The sequence below is a fragment of the Haliotis asinina genome, chromosome 2, assembly GCF_037392515.1.
Source record: "Haliotis asinina isolate JCU_RB_2024 chromosome 2, JCU_Hal_asi_v2, whole genome shotgun sequence".
Lineage (NCBI taxonomy): Eukaryota > Metazoa > Mollusca > Gastropoda > Lepetellida > Haliotidae > Haliotis > Haliotis asinina.
In genome coordinates this window covers 63,873,479-63,893,106 of record NC_090281.1, presented here as the reverse complement: position 1 = coordinate 63,893,106, position 19,628 = coordinate 63,873,479, and the positions used below count along the sequence as shown (strand labels likewise).

The window sequence follows — 19,628 nt, the reverse complement described above, 5'->3', positions numbered from 1 at the left end:
TTATTCAACAAGATGGAATTATATTTCCATTTATCACTCGCTTATGAAGAATGAATATAAAATAAAATAATTATTTAAAAAAAAGAAAATTAATATGTTTTAAAATGGCAAATATATACGTGCACTAGTGTTGTTATTTGGCATTTCTACAAAACATAATATTATGTTTTGATCCATCCTTTTACAGCAGCTGTTCAATGTTATGACTTTTGCATACCTGTACGACAGTACCCTAAAACGATTAAACCTCTTTTATCGGGTTATTCTTGTTATTCTTCATAGAAAAAAAAAACTCTAAATGCTTCTACTCTCTGCTCAGTCAGACATGACGCACTTCCCTGTCACCGCGTGTGTGATGTGTTTCATGACTGACCCATCGAACAGAGAGTATTTCGTATACCTGATAGGCGTGTTTCCTCTGTCCGCATGTTGCTGGTGACAATTACCGTGAAGTCGATGTAGGTCACACCCGGAATGTGTCTGCTTCAATCTATTACGTGTTCTTTTCCTTGGAGTGTTCCCTGTCTAATAGGATGTACAGACTAGGGGGAATCTGCTAAACAGATGGTAGTTACATTGTGAAGTGATCTGCTATTATCCGTCTTGCATGAGAGCTCTTGTCGGCAACAGTACGCCATGATGAAACTACCTTGTTTCGTTGGAACATGTGTGTTGTGTGGACTGCTAGAGCTGGTCCCAGGTGAGTGTGACATGTGTTGATTTTGGCATATATGATATATATGTTATCTGACAACTTGTCAAAACTATAATATAAACAGGTTGTACAAGTTATAACACCAACACACCCACCTATAGTGTTCTTCAGGTCACACTGCATTGATATGACAGTCGCATTACTAGAGAATCTATATTTAGAATTCCGAACAACTGTCAGAACAGGTGACGTTTTAAATGGTAGACAGACACGGCTTTAGTTCAATTTACATCATCTGTGACCAGTCAGGACACAACAAAAACAAATTTTGCTAAAAAGTACGCATTATATTTGAACATTGCAATCCAGCTAGACTGAAGGTAGCGACACCTGTCGCTACAAAGTCACATGACTGTCACATGATTACACATAGATCTTTTGAATTTGAGTCTCGTGAAATGCTTTGTATGTGGCAATCCCCTTGGTTGAATAGTGCTACAAACTGGAGAAATACATGTCACTTGCCTAAACAAGATGGCGGACAACCAATCAATCAATCACCAAACACACACCAAACGATATTTTTAAGAAATGTATCATTTTTTAGACTACGGATGGAAAACATCCAACAATTATGTATGGACAAGGTCATCAAGTCATACTGACATATATCATGACGGAAAAAAGTTTACATGGATTTCGTAATTGCTTCACGTTATGAGTTTCAAATAGGGCTGACATTTTATGATAGGATTGTTTACAAAATAATTCTTTGATTACATATTGCTAGAGGCAGCAAATTTAGTACACTGAAATACATGATGAAATTCATTTCTGATTTGGAGGGGATGTGATGAATAGAATCTTTTATTTGAGGGGATATTATCCAAACGACATTAAGCAATTCATGGCTGGTTTTAAATTTGATCAAAATATTACAGTGCTTTGTTCCCAATTTACGTTCCAGTAATGAGTATTATAGAGAGATGTTATATATTCAGAAACAACAGCTATAAAGGAAGATGATATGAGGATGCAAAGCAAGTATTTTTTACACATTTTATTAATGAAAATTTACGTCATGACCTTCTCGGAGCTTATTTGAAAGCCGCTGCCAAATACAAATAAAACATGAACGTAAATACAGAAACAGACGACAATAATGAAGATACTATACTTATTTATGTGCAATCAATAAAAGGATGATGCATGAATATTGATAGCTTGAGAGTGATATATATTGGATATCAATACCATCTAGTATGGATTAAATGCAGCTGCGTATTTATTAGTTGTGGTTGTAATACACTGACTTTGTCAATGATATTTGATATCATGCTGTGCACGTCGATGTACTTTTCCCGATACTGTTCTAGACTAGAAACACAACTTACACGGGTTTATTTTATCAACAAGAGGTGGTCTACTTTTGGCATGACACAGCATATATGTTCTGATACTGCGTATTACGTTTAAAACATATTAAATACATTAAGATATTATGTAATGTCAACTTAAGGGTTCATTGTGATGGAGTCAGTGAAGCTGCTGCTGGGAAATGCATGACTATATATGTGTGTAATGTTATCACATTATCATATGATACAGTTGTTCACCGCTGAATATTATAAAGATGACATTAACATAAATAATGTTATGGAAAACGACAACTATAAAAAGGTGAAATGGTCCGTATTCGGTGTCAGTTGTATCCAAGCCAACAAACTTGACAAAGAACTTGTCGCAGAAATAATGACAATTTATCTCTGTCTCTCTTGTGATTTACAAGATTCCTGAAAACGTGGCCTGTATTCGGGTCTCGCTTGTGAAATCTCAGGTGTGCATCACATAAACCAGGCAGTACCGACTCCCCATCATCGTTGCTGCCAATCACGTGACCGACCTGGTGAGAATATCCAGGTTTTCTGTCAGCCCCTTGGACACACTGGGTTAAACAGTATGCTTCAGTGTTTAGCTATCCACACTTTCTCCGTCATGTGTTCCCCTGGGCTGAGCCCCCGTCAGAAAAGCTATACTGTTCAGCTTTATTGTATAATGATCCGGTAGTCACATTACCGAATAAAGTCATGATGTATGGCTATATTGTATAAAGATCCAGTAGTCCCATTACCGAGTGAAGTCATTCATTGGGGACGATCACTTTTAAAGCTGCCAGAGGTCCTAAGCGCCGCTGTATTTTGTAAACTGCTAGACATAGACAGATTGCAGTCTATGCGAGAACGCATACTTGCTCAGTCTGCTGGGTCATCCCCTCTCTCCTCCATACGTTTTTGTGTGTAACGAGTCATAACGTTTTGTTGCTAATATATTTAGAGGCAGAACATCGATGTAATCCCCATTTAGTTCTCAACACAATCGCCTTGTAAGTGTTCACTTAGTTAGTTAGTTGAATGATGTAAACCATTCTTCAATCACATACAGTTATTTTTTCATTCACACTAAGAAGTTTTTAAGACTAAAAACCTTTTGATAGCACCTCGTATCTTAACGGAAACCCGTTCATAATAAATTTGCAATACAATTTTTTATACTGTTGCAAATATCCGTCATTTCGGATTCCAGTTATGTTTGATTTTTTATTTGTAATACTTAGTCTAGTATTTATTGTCAGACCCGAGTTACTACAGTTGCTAAAACGTGTACACATGGTGACATTATCGTAACAGGTTCCCCTGCATGTGGTTAGTAATTGGGTCTAATGGTAAATACAGTACAACTGATCTGTAAAGACTGGCTTTAATCAAAACATATCTGAACTACTTCAAAAAGACAAAATGATCATCCAGTGCAGATACCTCAAATATTATTCATGACGAAGCGCTTCTGGCAACCATGTTGTTGCCGCTATGTTTCGTTCGTTCAGTAATGTTGATTCGATATCCCTGGTGGAGAAAATTCAACATGCAGGATTCTTACATGACATCTTTCAATCTTTCAAAAAGAGTAAACAATGAAATTGTAGTACTACCCTTTTGACAACCAGGCTCCAGAAGCTGCGGTATACCCCTCGTTGCAACTTCTGTGGACAAGGCATTTACCTCGCCTGGATACCCCTACTCATACCATCCGTGAGTACCCTAATTTCTACATCGACTACAAGAATCACTGGGGTTTCGTGTATTGGTTTCTCAGTGTTTAAAGTCGCATAACTGAAGTGAGTGAGTGTGTTACATTGATTATTAAGATTTGAAGGTGAACAATATTTCACTTCATGTCTAGTGGTTCGTACACATGGGTGCACAGTTATGTGTTTGTGTGTGTGAATCTTTTGAACCATTTGGCAACCTCATGGATCATAAGTATAGCACGTAACAAGAAATTGTCGGTTTGCAGGAGTTTGACTTGTACCTGGACTATTAAAACAGAACATCAAAATCAAACCATTCAATTGGACACCATGGACTCAGTACTTCAGAACATCTCATCTCATGGAACTTGTTACAATGATTATGTCACTGTATACAACGGCCAACACGGTAAGTAAAGACGTACATGCTCGGTATTCTACATAGTGAATCAAAAGAATATTTTAGTTAATTATCACTCAAGAAAGAAGTCGGTGCGTTTGTGCGTAAGTCACACTTTATCCGAGGCATATCTCCTGAACTAATCGCTTAACCACATAACAACCTAGGCCCATATATCAATTATATCTTTACTGTTTCTTTGGAAACATGACTTAGGTGGTGAGGATTTCATCTTGTCCGGAGCAGATCTTCCGAACTACTCATGCTAACTTCATCCAACTTGGTACATATGTAATGCAAGATTCCATAGATGTGCATTTGGATTAAACACCGATATGCATTCTGTTTATGCAGTGTCCATGGAAACGTGATTTAGGCTGTGGCAGAACTTGAACACCGTTCAATATTTCTTCACCAAACGTGGCACATAGATAGGTCTGCTGGGGTGTTGGTGCCTCTTCTTGCTTCTTGCAAAGTTCATGGAATTCGAGCTACAACACCTACTTTGCATTACTTCGACACAGTAGTGTCATTTTAACACAGTCATTCTGTGCTTCAAATCCAAAATTCATTCATAAGAACATCAATTAAAACGTTTTATGACACAGTTTCTTTTGCCTGTGAGTGCACATGATAGGTCGAATAGAACAATCAAGAAGAAACGAATTGCTGTCGTCAGGTTTGCAACGGTCATGGTTCCTGTCAGTTTCGGAGAATCAACGTTTCTGACATTGTGGATAACATGATGCTCTATTATAGGTACCTACGAGCTCGGCACATTCTGTGGCAACCAAAGACCTGTGTTTAACAGCGGTGGGAACACACTAAGTGTTCATCTAAGAACTGATTCCTCTCAAAGCTACAGAGGCTTCAAAATGCTATACAAAGCTGTACCAGGTGCGTATGCATTCAGCAATAACCTAAAACTACAGCTTTCCGGAAAGATAGCTGCAGTAGCAATTGACACCACATCCAGATTTCTCGGGAATCCGAATTATAGCATACAGTGAAGTTCAGTGTGTCATATTTGTGTATACAAGGCCCATAGAACATCAATCGTGCGAACATCTGTCGTTAGTTTGTGTTCAGAAAACTACCAAAGAAAATGTTAGAAGATTGATGAGACGCTCTTCTTGAGAGGTTAAACAAGACTTTTGTCTATTGTCAAAAATGTCCGGGTCTATACCAAATATGCTACCATACACTCATACCCTACCAACACACACAGACGCCAACAACAACAAATATTGTACAATTGCTTCTGTTTTCCATTGTCAGCAACAACGTGCAACGTCACGCTTCTCTCTGGTTACAGTCCAATAGTGATAGTCTCCCCTGGCTATCCAAACAACTATGCGAAGTAAGTAATTCTTGTCTATTTCCTGTCTAAAAACTATCTTTTGAAAATATAAGCATGATTCAATATTGAGTTGGATACAGTTCACCGGATCAAAAGGTGCATACACATATTGACATTTAATGATGTCACTAGATTCATTTATGTTTTTGTCACTTCTAACCAACATGGATGATACATGTTTCTGTTTCCTAACATATTCCCCTCTAATTGCAGTGGATTGGACTGTCGCTGGACTATAAATGCACCGACAGGAAAGAATATTATGGTTAAAGTTTTGTTTCTTGGTTTGGAAAAATCACCACCGTGCGTGTATGATTATCTACTGTTTAAAGATGGTACGTAAATCCTGGGGTGCATGTTGTGTTCCTCGTAACATTGAGTGAAGCGGTTGTGGATGAGGTTCGTTGACATGAGACATCGTGGTAACAAGGAAGGAGAGATAATTTTGATATCTTTGTTATAGAGTAACAATGTGAAATATGTTTTGTACAATTTTGTACATTTTCTACCGTTTCAAGCAAACACTAGTATTCATTTGGACGATAATGGGATATTGACCAGGAAATGATGACCGGAGGCCCAGTCTAAGTAAACTTAATCTCAGTGTATTTCGTTACACTCCGCCACTGAGTCTAACAAAACCTAGTAGAAGGTCGCGTCAGGTAACCTTTGAGCGACCAGTGGCCGTCCAATCAAACGCGAGACCGTTAAATAGATTTAACAATCAGACAACGGCTACTATTTAAGGATCGGTGGGACTTTCAAAATATTCAGGTCACTGACACAGATCTCTCCACAAACAAAAAACCGCATGTAACACAGTTATTTGACCTGCAGTATATACGCTTTGGGGTTTCTGTTGACATGGTTACCATTACCTAATATGTCCGCAAGATGACATCCTTGAGTATTGCTAAAAACACCATTTTCAGCGACTGTTTACTCAACGTTGTCATGGTTGTACGTACGCCGTGTGCATCACCCAGAAGCGAGCGTACGCTAAATAGCATTCGGAATCGTTCGGGTACGAACCTTTTTCGAGATAAAAAGTTCAAAAGGTATGTGCGAATGTCCACTTTCACGATTCGGTAAGCTGTGTTCTGATTGGTCAATCTCAAAGGCTACCTGACGCGACCTCCCATAAGGTTTTGTTAGACTCAGTGGTGGAGTGTAACGAAATATACTGAGACTAAGTTTACTTAGACTGACCGGAGGCCATGCTGATGGCTACACAGTGGTAGTTGTTTTGACAAGCAGAGAGGAGCGATGGGATATAATTTATGCTTATTGAAAGCAGCTTTTCTGAGGTGTGTTGCCAGATATCCATGTAATAATAAATTTTGTAAAGTTGCGTATATAATATCCAATAAATGAATTGTATGAAGAGTCTTAAACGGTATAATATGTATAAAATTGTACTAGGGATGTTTCACATTGTTACTCTATAACATCACCTTGACTTGCTATCATCTCTACTTGCACATACTCTCCTAAAAGGGAAACGTACATATAATACTGACATGTGAAATTTCAAGTATAGTTTTTCAGTAACACTTTTGGATTGTTATAATTTCGCCTTTAATGCTTTTTGTTTGAAACATGAAACGAATGCATACCTGAAAATCCATCTCAGGGGACTTTAATGCAGGATTGCATTCGAAAGTGTCAATGTGTTTGTAAATGTCATGGAGAAAAGGAGGTTCTTAACAGTTCTGAGAAATCGTGAGCAGGGGCATTGCCTAATAATATGTAATCCGGTTTGCGTTTAGACGGTCATTCACATTTTAAGCTAAATGAAAGAATACCGTTATGCCAAGACTCACTGTTCTAAATCGAAACATTGCCATTGGACGATGGAAACAGCTACGTCTTAACCCGTAGTTTATGGGACCAATTCTTGGAAAGATCGGTCATGAAGTGGTAGAACTCGGATTACAACTGCAGCGCAGGATATGTACCTGCGAGCTCTTCATTTGCGGAATCGAACTGTCACATTAAACGCATCTGCAGTGATTAGTTTGCGAAGACTATAGGCACCAACCAATCGTAATTGTTTACCAGAAGCTGGACTTCGAGCCAGATGACCCTAGTTTGGCGCTGCTCTTCAAAGAATACAATAACGTCGACGGGTCTAGCGGTGCGATGAATTCACGCGATCATTGACCTTCAGCGGGAGTTGCTCCAGCACGATAGTGTCTCGCCTCATACAGTCTCTATGCAGTATCTTGAGAAGGAGATTGCCGCGCTTCCATGGACTTCCATATCGTCCAACCTCACTCCATCGGGCATTTGTGATGACCTATGCCGGCATGTACGTCAACCAGCTACCTAAACGTTAGATCAACTGTCAAATTAACTTCAAGAAGAATGGGCCACAATTAAACTTTCATAATTTCATAAGCTATTCATACTGCAGGACATTTAATCTGTTATGCAGTGAAATCTGGCTGAAACTGATCCAGAATTGCATGTGTCATCTCACTTTAAAAGTTACAGTTCATCATCTGCAGTTTTGAAAATACACGAGGCGTTTAGTTTGGGGAAAAGTAAATTTCCAACTTGTAAGAAACTAAAACACTTCACAATTTAGCACCGTGGTCACTCTCGGTCAAGAGATGTGACAAGGGATGTGCACTTGTCATGAATACATGCATAGGATGAAAATATTAAAACATTTGTTTTCGAAAACTCCAAACATAAACTCGCTCGGCCATAGAGTGTATTGTCCACTTAATTGCAATGTGTCTTTCCGAATATGGGTTTCAAAGAGACTGGACCTGTACATGTGCCTGTGCCTCTGTCTGGGTTAGCTTGTGCCTGTTTGTGTATATTGCCTGCGTCTTTCTTCATAGCACAATATTCCAGTTTTGTAAAGGTGCACTTAACATAATAAAATTTGTTTCTTTGCTGATTAATACACTATTGAGAAGGAAAACCTTTATGGATGATAAATATTCGTTTTCTTGCATAAAGTTTTGACATCTCTGTACCACAGTAACTGATAAAACCTTACCTTTCTCACTCACTACACCACCAACTTCTAAGATGCCACTCGTATGGCTACATTATGAATGATCGTCCAGACAATTACTTTTCTGGAGATTAATATCTATATTGTAAGCACCGATCACATGATGATTTTGCGTATAATAGTGTCTCAAAATCAACCAAACTTATTATCACCCAACCTTATTCTCATAGGAAAGGATTATTATCACCAGCCTTATTCTCACAAGAAATGCTTATTATCACTCAGTTTTATTCTCACGAGAAAGGCTTATTGACACCTACCCGTATTGTCACCCAGCCTTATTTTCAGAGCATAACCCTATTGTTACCCAGCCTTATTGCCATAACCCAGGTCTTGTTGCCACCTAGCTTTATTTTCACCCGGGCTTACTGACACCCAGTTTTATTTTCCAGACACTTTTGGTCACAACGCGGCCGACTTATCGCAAGCCACATCCCTATCTTATTATCACCCAACCTCACTGACACGCACTTTTATTCTCACGTGATCTTATTGTCACAACACAGCCTTGTTGTCAAATCCCTGTCACATTTCGCAGTCAAGTGATCACATGTATTTGACATCTCAGCAGGACTTCCAATGCAAACATGTGACATGTGAAAACCTACCCCCTTTGAAAGATTGAAAAAAATCAACATTCATTTCGAATGAAAGCTGCACAGTTAATAGAAACATTTGCGTTTTAGGTACGACAAACGATGCACGCCAACTGGCAAAGATTTGTGAGGGTACATCTACTCCCATCGTCAGCTCCAGTAACCATATGACCATCATATTTCACTCAGACAGGTCTCTCACAGGAGGAGGATTTCGTTTGCAGTACTCATCAGGTAATTATCTCAGCAACTGTATTTTTAAGAAAGTCTGGTTCTTGACTTCACCTATGGGAATATACATTCCTGCTGATCAAAATAACATACTAATCTCACGACAGAGACCCATTGTGTGAAAAATGTTGTCTGTTTTTACTCGGTTCCCCTACAGAGGAACGTTTTACTACAAAGTCAAGAAATGCAACGTTAGTCAAAAATTATTAAAGTGTTGAACACCGTGACCAGTCATCAGAAGTGAGAGTGTGCGTTTAGTTTAACGCCGCACTCAGCAATGTTCCAGCTATATGGCGGCGGTCTGCACATAATCGAATCTGGACAAGACAATCCCTTGATCAACAACATGAGCATCGATCTGCGCAATTGGGAACCGATGACATGTGTCAACCAAGTCAGTGAGTCTGACCCGTTACTTGCCTCTTACGACAAGCATGGGTTACTGATGTCAATATTCTAAACCGGATCTCCACGGGTAAATAAATTTTTATCCCATCCAGTCCTGTAATTTGATTTCATAATGCTTATTATTTCTCGCGTCTGGTTTAATGGCTGTTACAGCTTCCGTGTGTGGATTATCACAACTTTCCGCGTCTTCTGTCACATGGAAGTACTTGACCTCACCTGGTTATCCTTCGAAATATCACAAGTAGGTGTCTACTCTCTTCACAAGTGAATACTGGTTAACCAGCTACTAAAGAGAAGCTAATAACACGTGACATAGCATTAAAGGCATGTCAACGATTTAGCACTGTAAGTGTGACTTTGATGCACTTTGATGCACTTGCACTAAACACGAGACAATGCGCACTTGATTTGTAATATATCACTTGAATAGTAGCAGAATGTATTTTAATGAACTAAAAAGTATTTGAATTGGTCTCCATAACCACTGTCATTGTTAGTCACCCAAACGCCTTTAAAGACTATTGATTATATTTAAAGTTTATACACTTAAACAAATAACCTGTTCATATATATTTGTATAATACCAATTTATCTGTACAAATTCTACTTTCAGCAACGTAAACTGCGAGTGGAAAATTAGAGCACCCGTTGCCTTTGACATTAAAGTTGAAATTATAAATTTGTCTTTGGAATATTCGTCATTTTGTTCAAGGGACTATCTTCTCATCAAGGACGGTGAGCACATTGTCATTGTACAAACGTACACATGTTCCTCAGACAAACAAAATTTCAGTGGTCTTCGCACTGTACTGGTTTCTTCTTCCTTGGGAGAAAACCTGAATTATTCATCTTCATCATAAAGAATTCATGCCGTTAGTATTTAGACGAATAACTAGTTAAACTAAGCAATTTTTTATGATTTGTAAGAACTTTTGGACTTCATATGTGGTGAATGGCACAAAGTGTATTTTATCACAATTGCTCCAAATTTGTTTTCTTAACATCACCTTCATTTGAATACTAGCATGCATAGGTATATGTTTAATTCAGTTCGTTTGTTCAGATTCGATGCCACTGAGTGGGTAAATATCTTTCCTCAAGGTTCAGCGTTTGGGGGTCGACAGTTGGGTAAATACTGCGGCATTTACCACAACAAGCAGATCGTCATCTCCAGCAACTATATGAGCATCACCTTCCACACCGACGGCTCTACCACGAGAAAAGGATTTAATCTAAAGTACAAAGCTGGAATATTTCTTACAACAACAACCACAGGTACAATTTATTGTTATTGAGACATGGAAAAAATTACGTGATTGTGTATCCGGTACAATTATGGTTTGGTGATTAACCATTTATCGGTAAGGTGGAATTTGTGGTGTCCTTGAGTTTGGGCTTGGGCTCGGACTAGGACCGGGACTGGGGTTGGGGTTAGGGTTTTGTCGTGGGCCTGGATGAGTAGTCGATAGTAGTTAGGGGTATTTAATGTTGATGGGGATGGCAATGAAGATAGAGACATATTATTTACCTGCTCCCCTTTTCAGGCAGCGTGCCGAAAATCACATGTTACACATTTTATCTTTCTGTAAATAGGTAACACACACTCAGTTTTGAGTCTAGAAAGGAAAATCTATCGATCTTCAATCAAAAATATATTTTCTATGATCTCTCCTCGCTGTCTCGTATACTGTGTAAATTTACACAATTATAGTCCCTTTGGTTCAAATGCTGACAGACGAATTGCAGTTTAACTCAAAAACTAATAAGCATGACATACTCAATGAAATGCTGATCATAATCAAAACATCGTACCAACTCTGTGAGCTTTTTGCAGAATCTTGTCCATAATAATAAAAAGTTCTTTAACAAACTATCATTAAAATGTTGACACAGTTCACTGTTTATTACGAAGGAAGGGTGCAGAGAAAGGCAGAGCCAGGTGAAGCACGTGCACAAGTGCCGAGAAAGTTATGTGTTCATTTATCTGCTGTCTCATTGCTTCCTCGCACACCTGGCTGTCCCTTTCTCTGCATTCCTCCCTCGTAACAAATATTACTAGTGAACTGTGTCAATATTTTCAATGATTTTTTGTTCAACAACATTTTTATTTTAAGGAAAATTATTCTGCAAAAACCTCACAGAGTTAGTATGATGTTCTGACTATGATCAGAATATCACTGAGTACGTTATGTTTATTAGTTTTCGAGCTAGACAGCACTTCATTGAACCACTTTTGAGCCAAACGGACTATAATGCGTTTGTTTGCCTTTCCAGCCCTAACCTATTCTACCGTTTATAAGTTGGGAAAGGACTTACCTGATGTCAATACTCTTATGACTGAACAATTCATTGCATCTAATTTTTGTTTATACAGAGAGGCCGCATGCCTTTCGCTGCGGTAGTTCACTGCTCAGCGCCAGCAAAAGCACCTGGATGTATTTGTCATCCCCTGGCTATCCATACTACAACTACAACAAGTAAGTATATAAGATTTTGATTACTGGCGTGTTAAGACAGTGACTCCTTCGACATAAACTGCCTTGTCCTGAACATGCATCTTCACAAACCCTTCCAAAGGCATCACTCAATCCTTGATGACTTTAGATGAACCAGACATTTAAAGGGTTTTACTTGCTTGAAGACATCCCAGTAGGTATGACCATACGCACGAGTATCTATCCAGTCACCTCTCTGATTCAAGCCTTTACATTTCACACACACACACACACACACACACACACACACACAAGAGAGAGAGAGAGAGAGAGAGAGACAGAGAGAGACACAGAGAGAGAGAGAGAGAGAGAGAGAGACAGAGAGAGATACATGAGCGAGTCTGTTATTTGGTTTTTACGTCACGAGTGTCAAAAAAATCCATATTTGCCGAGCGAGAGGGACGTTTTGTTGTCTTATTTTCAAAACAACAAACTTCCGAAATGAACTGTTGTCGCTTGATTTAAAGGTAAGTTTTTATATGCATACACATGTATGTATGTATGTATGTATGTATGTATGTATGTATGTATGTATGTATGTATGTATGTATGTATGTATGTATGTATGTATGTATGTATGTATGTATGTATGTATGTATGTATGTATACGTGTGTGTGTGAAATATATATAATTACAAACACACATATGCATAATACATACACACACATACATACATACATACATACATACATACATACATACATACATACATACATACATACATACATACATACATACATACATACATACATACATCGAAGGTGGATTTCTCCAATAACTTGGGGGAACCAGCTGCATATGGTAAACATAAAAAGTGCGCGTGGATAATGCTACAAATTGCTGAAAAGCATCACATTGTGCAAATACAGTGCATATAAACAGCTGCGTTTTGTTTGGGGTTTGTTAAGAAATTGTGTCATTTATTTGACTCGTGACAGTAATCTTGTCAACGTTACGAATTTGTTTTACAATGCATCAGTTCATTTGTAAACAGTACCCTAAAACAGTATGGAATATATTAGTAAAATCTAGTTTAGAGCAGTTGACTGACTTTACTGGTGGGGGCAAAAGGCTCTTGGACCTGCTGAAACTTGCGTTGATGCAGCAACATTTTGCGTGTTGTTTTGTGAACAAATTCTTATTTCATCCTCATGCAGCGTTATACTTCATCTAATCTGTTTAATTCTTTCCTAAAAGCAATATCTACTGCCAGTGGACAATCTCTGCACCTATTGGATATATAGTACAGGTTGACGTTCAGACCATTTCTATGGAATATGATCCATCCTGTTCTAAAGACTACGTCTTTTTCAGTGACGGTAAGTATAATGTTCCTTTTAACAAAGTTACTTAAATATACGTTTATTCATTTTTTTCTTCGAGCTGAATTAATTGTTAATTGTTACTGGTCATTAATGAGTATTCTTAGCCTCAAGTTGACTAAAGTGTTTCTACCATTAGTATCTCCTTTTAACGACAAGGCAATGATTCTTTCAAATTGTATTTTTCAAGGTTCATCGTCTTATGCCACTCGGTTGGGTAAATACTGTAATGACGTCCCCGGCTACATCATCAGTTCACGCAACGCCATGACCATCACTTTCCGCACCGACAGTTCTGTCACAGACAAGGGATTTTCTCTGAAATACATTGCGCGGACAAAAGGTACTTGATTAGATATTTATGTGTATGCGTTTCTTCTTTCATGAACTAATCCATCAAACACATTTCCCCAACTTAGTTTCCAAAACGACTGAAGAGAAAACGCAATAAAGCATTATTTGATTTTGGTTAATGTTTATGCTAACTGGGGACTTGGTGTGTGATCTTGTGCAAATATATTTGATCCAGACTCACATTACGTAGCGCCGCTCTATAACGTGAATATTGAGTGCGGCGCTAAATATAAAAACAAACAAAACCATTGCGTAAAACTGATTGCTTCCCAGCGAAACACAGTATGTCTTGCTGCACGCCTTCATGTTTCCTGGGTTATTTTTACACTTTTCTATATTCTCAAGAAATGAAATCAGCACGGGGGTAGCCATCAATGTATAAACGTCCCTAAAGGTAATGGTGATTTTTCCTCGTAACCTTTGAAACTGTAAAGATAGGTTTGATATGTTTTAAAACAATGCCGTTGACCATTCCATTGGTTTATCTATCATACAAGGCAGGACAAGAGTTTTGCATGTAGGCCATTAAGATGTTGCAACGCGGTTATACATTATACTACATTTATAATGCATACGTTTTCAACGAGACGATGTATTAAACCAACTGGTTGTCCCTGCATCGTGTATAGTTTACTCGAAATGCTGCAATCGAACTAAAACTAGTTGTCCCTTTGAGTTCGTTATAACCGTAGCATGTTGTATAGGAAATGGTTTTATATATTTGAATACATCCTTTATAAAGGTACACAAGTTGGTTATGTAACAGTGTTGTTACCTTAACAAAATGTCTGATAAAGTAGTAGATTTAATCTTGTAGAGGATAGCAGACATTGAATGTTAATTCCCTGAATGAACTAATGCCTCCACATCAAGAACAAGTATTACGCTGACTAGTATAAGCGTGAAACATTAACGCCTGATATTAATATGTATTCATTCTTAAAGGTTACTATCCCATCCGTTGCTTCAAAACCTGGAGTGTCCCGTGTCTTTCAAAACATCCCCAAATCACCACAGAGAATTGGTAGTATGGCGGTATGGTAGTGTTGCCTTCCTCACCATTTCTAGTGTTCTTTGCCGTGATATTTTTGAGGTATTGCTCATTCATTTATCATCACATAGCGACGTCCCGAAGAAGTATTACAGGACTGTTTAAAACGGAGATACTTCCTGTTTCAGGGTGTGGCGAACATTATACGATAAACTATGAGACAAGATACATCAGCTCACCAAATTTTCCTCAGGTTTATCCGGAGTAAGTATATGACACATTTATTATTCGATTCATAGCTCGAGGGGCTGAAAAAATACGTACACAAACAATAATATAACTGACCTAGGCAACAAACAACATATGACACATTGCACCTAAAATAGTTTCATCAACACAATAGTGTAAGCTATATTAGTTTCTTTGAGAGGCACTTAGAAGTGGCAGAAGTAAATATGATAATGAACAACATATTTGTTAATGCAGAAGTTGTTTATCCATATACAGTTGTCCTTCCTTACGTTAACTCACACAAATTGTCGAGATAGATCAAGAATCCTGGCGACGGAATTCATACTGTGCTATGCCATATATCAAGGAATTGTTAAATTTTAGTTTCACTGAGGATGGAAACTGAAAGTGTGTATGGTAAACCCTTCTGCCTAGCCACGATGTGAAGCATAATATATATAATTTCAATGCCTGACATTCTGAATAAAAGCAGTGGTCGTCAGATCATGCTAATAAGTTTTAAATTCTGCATCACATTTCTTATATTTTCATATGTACATGTTGAACACATGGCTAATACTATTGTCTATTTCAATTATAGCAATGCGGACTGTGAGTGGACAATCAGCACATCCATTGAAGGATATGTAATCCATGTTGAACCGGTCTCCTTCAGCACCGAGTGTCCCTTTGATTATGTACAGCTCTATGATGGTAATGGCTTACAATCGTAATTATATTTTAAATATCAAAAAGACACATTTGTCTGAATAGAAATCGACATGTATGACTTTGCACTGTTAAGCGGATACTGACATGGCACACAATAGACACATGTATAATAGCATCATTTGGTTTAATCAAGCATTGTACATGTGATCCGTACGAACTCATTTGGGATCACCGAAACATTATTTGTACGCTTTACCATAATTATAGCTAATGATATTATATGTGAACGTTATTACTAAATGTCACTAACAAAAATATCCTGAAAGGGTATCTAAGTCCCAGAACATCTGATTTAAATGTGAGTCTACCAGGTTTTCAATTGTATTATTCTTGTTATTTAAAGTCAGCACCTGAAGGGATGGTGTAAATCAAACTAGGGTCCATGCAGGTAGCAAATGCTGCTTAAGTCCCCATGGACCCTAGCATTGTGATCTACCTTCAGTTCTTGACGATCTATACACTGTTTTTATATTGTATCGTTTTCTTTAATAGTATTTTAGATTTCATTATCAGTTTTAATATACATCTGTTATAGACTAGTTGGTTTTACTGTCTTTGTCGGCGGCTATTGGAAATTAATTACGTACCTTGTTTTCATCACTATATGGCTGTAATTTTGCCGATACGATGTTAACTATTAACTCACTCACTCAACCCAAATAATAGCAACTTAAAGTCTGTTTAAAGCAGTGCATGTCTAAACTAATGTTTGCAAGAGTAGCTGATGACTTCTTTATTTATCATAATCTTCTCACATGTTATATTTTTTCAATAGTGACGAGTTATGAAAGTTCGATCGGTCGATGGTGTGGAAGACACGGACCAAAAACACAGACAACAGGACGTAAAATGAAGGTTAAATTCCACTCCGATGGTTCAACTTCACGTTCGGGTTTTAAGTTGTCCTTCACCGCCAAGGAACCAACAAATGGCTGTACGTGTTTCAGTATTGTTTCATGATTTCAAAATGCATTGTGTCGTTCATTAATTGTCACCTCTGTTCATTTATTCTTTGATTAACTCGTCACACATTTAATCCCATATTGCAACAAGCTCAACACACTTTCACAGGACCGATACAGCGTCAAAGTATTTGGGTAGCCTAGTGGTTAAAGCGTTCACTCGCCACGCCGAATACTCAAGTTCAATTCTTCCCAATGTGTAAAATCATAACGGGTTTCCTCGTCTTGATATTGCTTGAATGTCTCTAAATATGACATTAAGATTGCACTCACCCGACGCTGCCATAAATCATACACTCAGTCAAAGTCAAAGATATTTATTGTACTTAAGGTCTCAGACCCATATATAAGTGATACAAGTATAATATCGGCACATGTTACAGACATTTCGCGAAAGAAATTACACTTCAAATAAGATATTGCCTCTAAGGATGACAGCATGTTTTACATAGAGGGCAAGATTACTTATCACACTTTCATTTTTAGAGCATGGAATGGAAACAAAGGCAGCCGAGGGATGTTTTAATAGATACTTGTTTGGGATATATTTGTTCTTTAAATCAACATAATATGGACATACATAAAAAACGAAGTGAATTTCATCTTCTATGGCCGAGTTACATAGCGGACATACCCTTAACCGTCTCTCTATTGAAAGTCGTCTGCCCTTGTTTACTAATAGGTCTAATTATCTCATTCGAAAATTGACTAATGTTTGCTGTCCTCAGCCTTTTTACATATTGCATTGTCCTAATTTGAAATCCTGTGTTAGAGATATATGCTAGTTTTATTTGTTGATACTGTGAATTTACAACTATTTTAAATTACGATATGGCGGAAATACTGCCGCTGTGCCTCTGTTATTTAACTTACTCACTAATCGATCTGTTTTATTTGTTTTGTTTTCCTATTCAGCTGCTGCGTCCAAAAATATCGGCGCCATAATAGGAGGTGTGTTTGGCGGTATCACAGTTGTGGGTATTGCAACCTGCTGCTGCTGTGGACTTTTCAGAAAGAAATCCAGCCCCAACGACCAACGACAGAGGAACAGACCACGTGAAGGCATCGTCTCCTTCATCAATGTACCACAATGCTACCCACAAACTCCGCCTACTGCACCTACTGCTCCTGCTGTTCTGCCGTTTATGTCTCTACCACCTCCCTCTTACAATGATGTCGTGAAAGATGATCCCCCACCTTACTGTCAGGTAGTTCCACTATCAGACGTACAGCCTGTTGTGACGTCATCCCCTAGCGGTGCATCTGAGGATCAAGGGATAGATAACCCAGTGGGACCCAACAGATCTGGTGAAAGGTTCACATGATGTACACGTTTGTATTACTGGAGTCTACTCATCATTTAATGTTCATAAAATAATATAGATCACTTCTTAATTAGAGCCAATGTTAAAACTATCGATTGACAAGACTGTGCATATAAGCGGCGTATCAAACTCACAGGGCTGATGTCAAAAATGATGCTGGTCCTATCAACATGTAGCCAGCCATGTATCAAAACAGGAAACTGAAATATTGTGTATTAATAATGTATAGATAATTAATGAATTACTTGTTATGAGGTAAACATATGCAGAAGAATTGTACAAAGCATTCCTTGGTCACTGTTGATTCATATAGGTCACTGAATCTGAATCAGAAAAAAAACAGGCAAAGAATGGTCAGCAAGAATGGTCTCCACATGTTCTTCGTGCAATGACCACAGGGGATGTGCAACATGCAAATTTAACAAATACAACTTGGTCACTGATAGCATTCTCTAGACCAAGTGTCTAGACAATTAAGTTGTAAGCTCGCCATATAAATGGCAAGCAGCTGACCTCGGACAGACGCTAGTTTAGACACTGATATTAGCATATTAATGAGACGTCTATCACTTGCATGTAATCTTAATCTGTAACTGTGGTAAGATGTTTTCACGATGCTATGTACGCAGTTCCTGAATTTTTAACAGCTGTTTTAAATCATTTGAATAGATCTCGCCATTTTGGAAGTTAAAGATCTTTCACCGATTGATGGCTTTCAATAACGATTGCCCATCTGATAATTATGAAATTATACCATTCTATCCACACAATCCCATAAAGAAAGACACCTTAGAATATATCCTTTGATGCCAGATATTTTTATATTTTGTTATTGTTTTGGGGGTTTTTTTGTTTTTGTTTTTGGGTTTTTTTATGAATAAAAACATCCTATATATGTTGCCCGTGTTATGTTTTTTTATTATTATTATCATGTAATTTTATTATTAATTTATCACAAATTCTAATATCATATAAATCGCCATGCACGATTGCTCGGGCATGTGAATGTTTCGTCTATCACGGGTAGATCGTAAGGCTTTACTGATGTTTTTATTTTGATGGAATCCACGAGCACGGCTTATGAAGTATCAAAGTCATCTCTGTGTAAAGGGCACCAGCAGTATCACTGTGTGTGCTTATATGGAATAAAGAAGTGCAAAAGAAAACACGTTTCAACTATGTTCACAACATACTGAAATACTGAAATTTATTGACGATACTAGGTGTTCGCAGAAAGGGCAGGTAAGTCCTCGCACCAGCCGTTGGCAAAATTTGCCCAAAATGGAAATATCAAAGTCGGGTAATGTAGATGTTCTGACTGTTAACATATTGATATTATATGATCCGAGTTATACACTATTTGTTGACTTTCAAAATTTTTTGGAATAGGTCACTAGATCTATTAACGTTTTCAAATGAATACAAGGGAAACGCTATTTTCCAGGG

The 19,628-nt window shown here is 37.9% G+C and overlaps 1 protein-coding gene across 1 annotated transcript; it reads left to right on the top strand.

The window, feature by feature from the left end:
* Positions 1 to 313: 313 nt before the first annotated feature.
* Positions 314 to 19,081, top strand: LOC137274130 (CUB domain-containing protein 2-like). Its single transcript, XM_067807143.1, has 17 exons — positions 314 to 700; positions 3,660 to 3,744; positions 4,010 to 4,152; positions 4,903 to 5,040; positions 5,422 to 5,503; positions 5,717 to 5,838; positions 9,221 to 9,364; positions 9,923 to 10,010; positions 10,383 to 10,504; positions 10,871 to 11,044; positions 12,144 to 12,246; positions 13,463 to 13,584; positions 13,778 to 13,930; positions 15,121 to 15,196; positions 15,765 to 15,877; positions 16,671 to 16,829; positions 17,773 to 19,081. The coding sequence occupies exons 1-17, from the start codon at positions 637 to 639 to the stop codon at positions 18,180 to 18,182; spliced, it is 2,298 nt and encodes a 765-aa protein (XP_067663244.1). The 5' UTR covers positions 314 to 636; the 3' UTR covers positions 18,183 to 19,081.
* The last annotated feature ends 547 nt before the right edge of the window (positions 19,082 to 19,628 follow it).

Excerpts from the sequence above, each read along its gene's own strand:
- LOC137274130 (XM_067807143.1), top strand. The coding sequence starts at position 637 with ATGATGAAACTACCTTGTTTCGTTGGAACATGTGTGTTGTGTGGACTG. Across the intron at positions 3,745-4,009 it reads TACCCCTACTCATACCATCC|GAGTTTGACTTGTACCTGGA; the intron begins GTGAGTACCCTA and ends GTCGGTTTGCAG. Across the intron at positions 13,931-15,120 it reads ATACATTGCGCGGACAAAAG|GGTGTGGCGAACATTATACG; the intron begins GTACTTGATTAG and ends TTCCTGTTTCAG.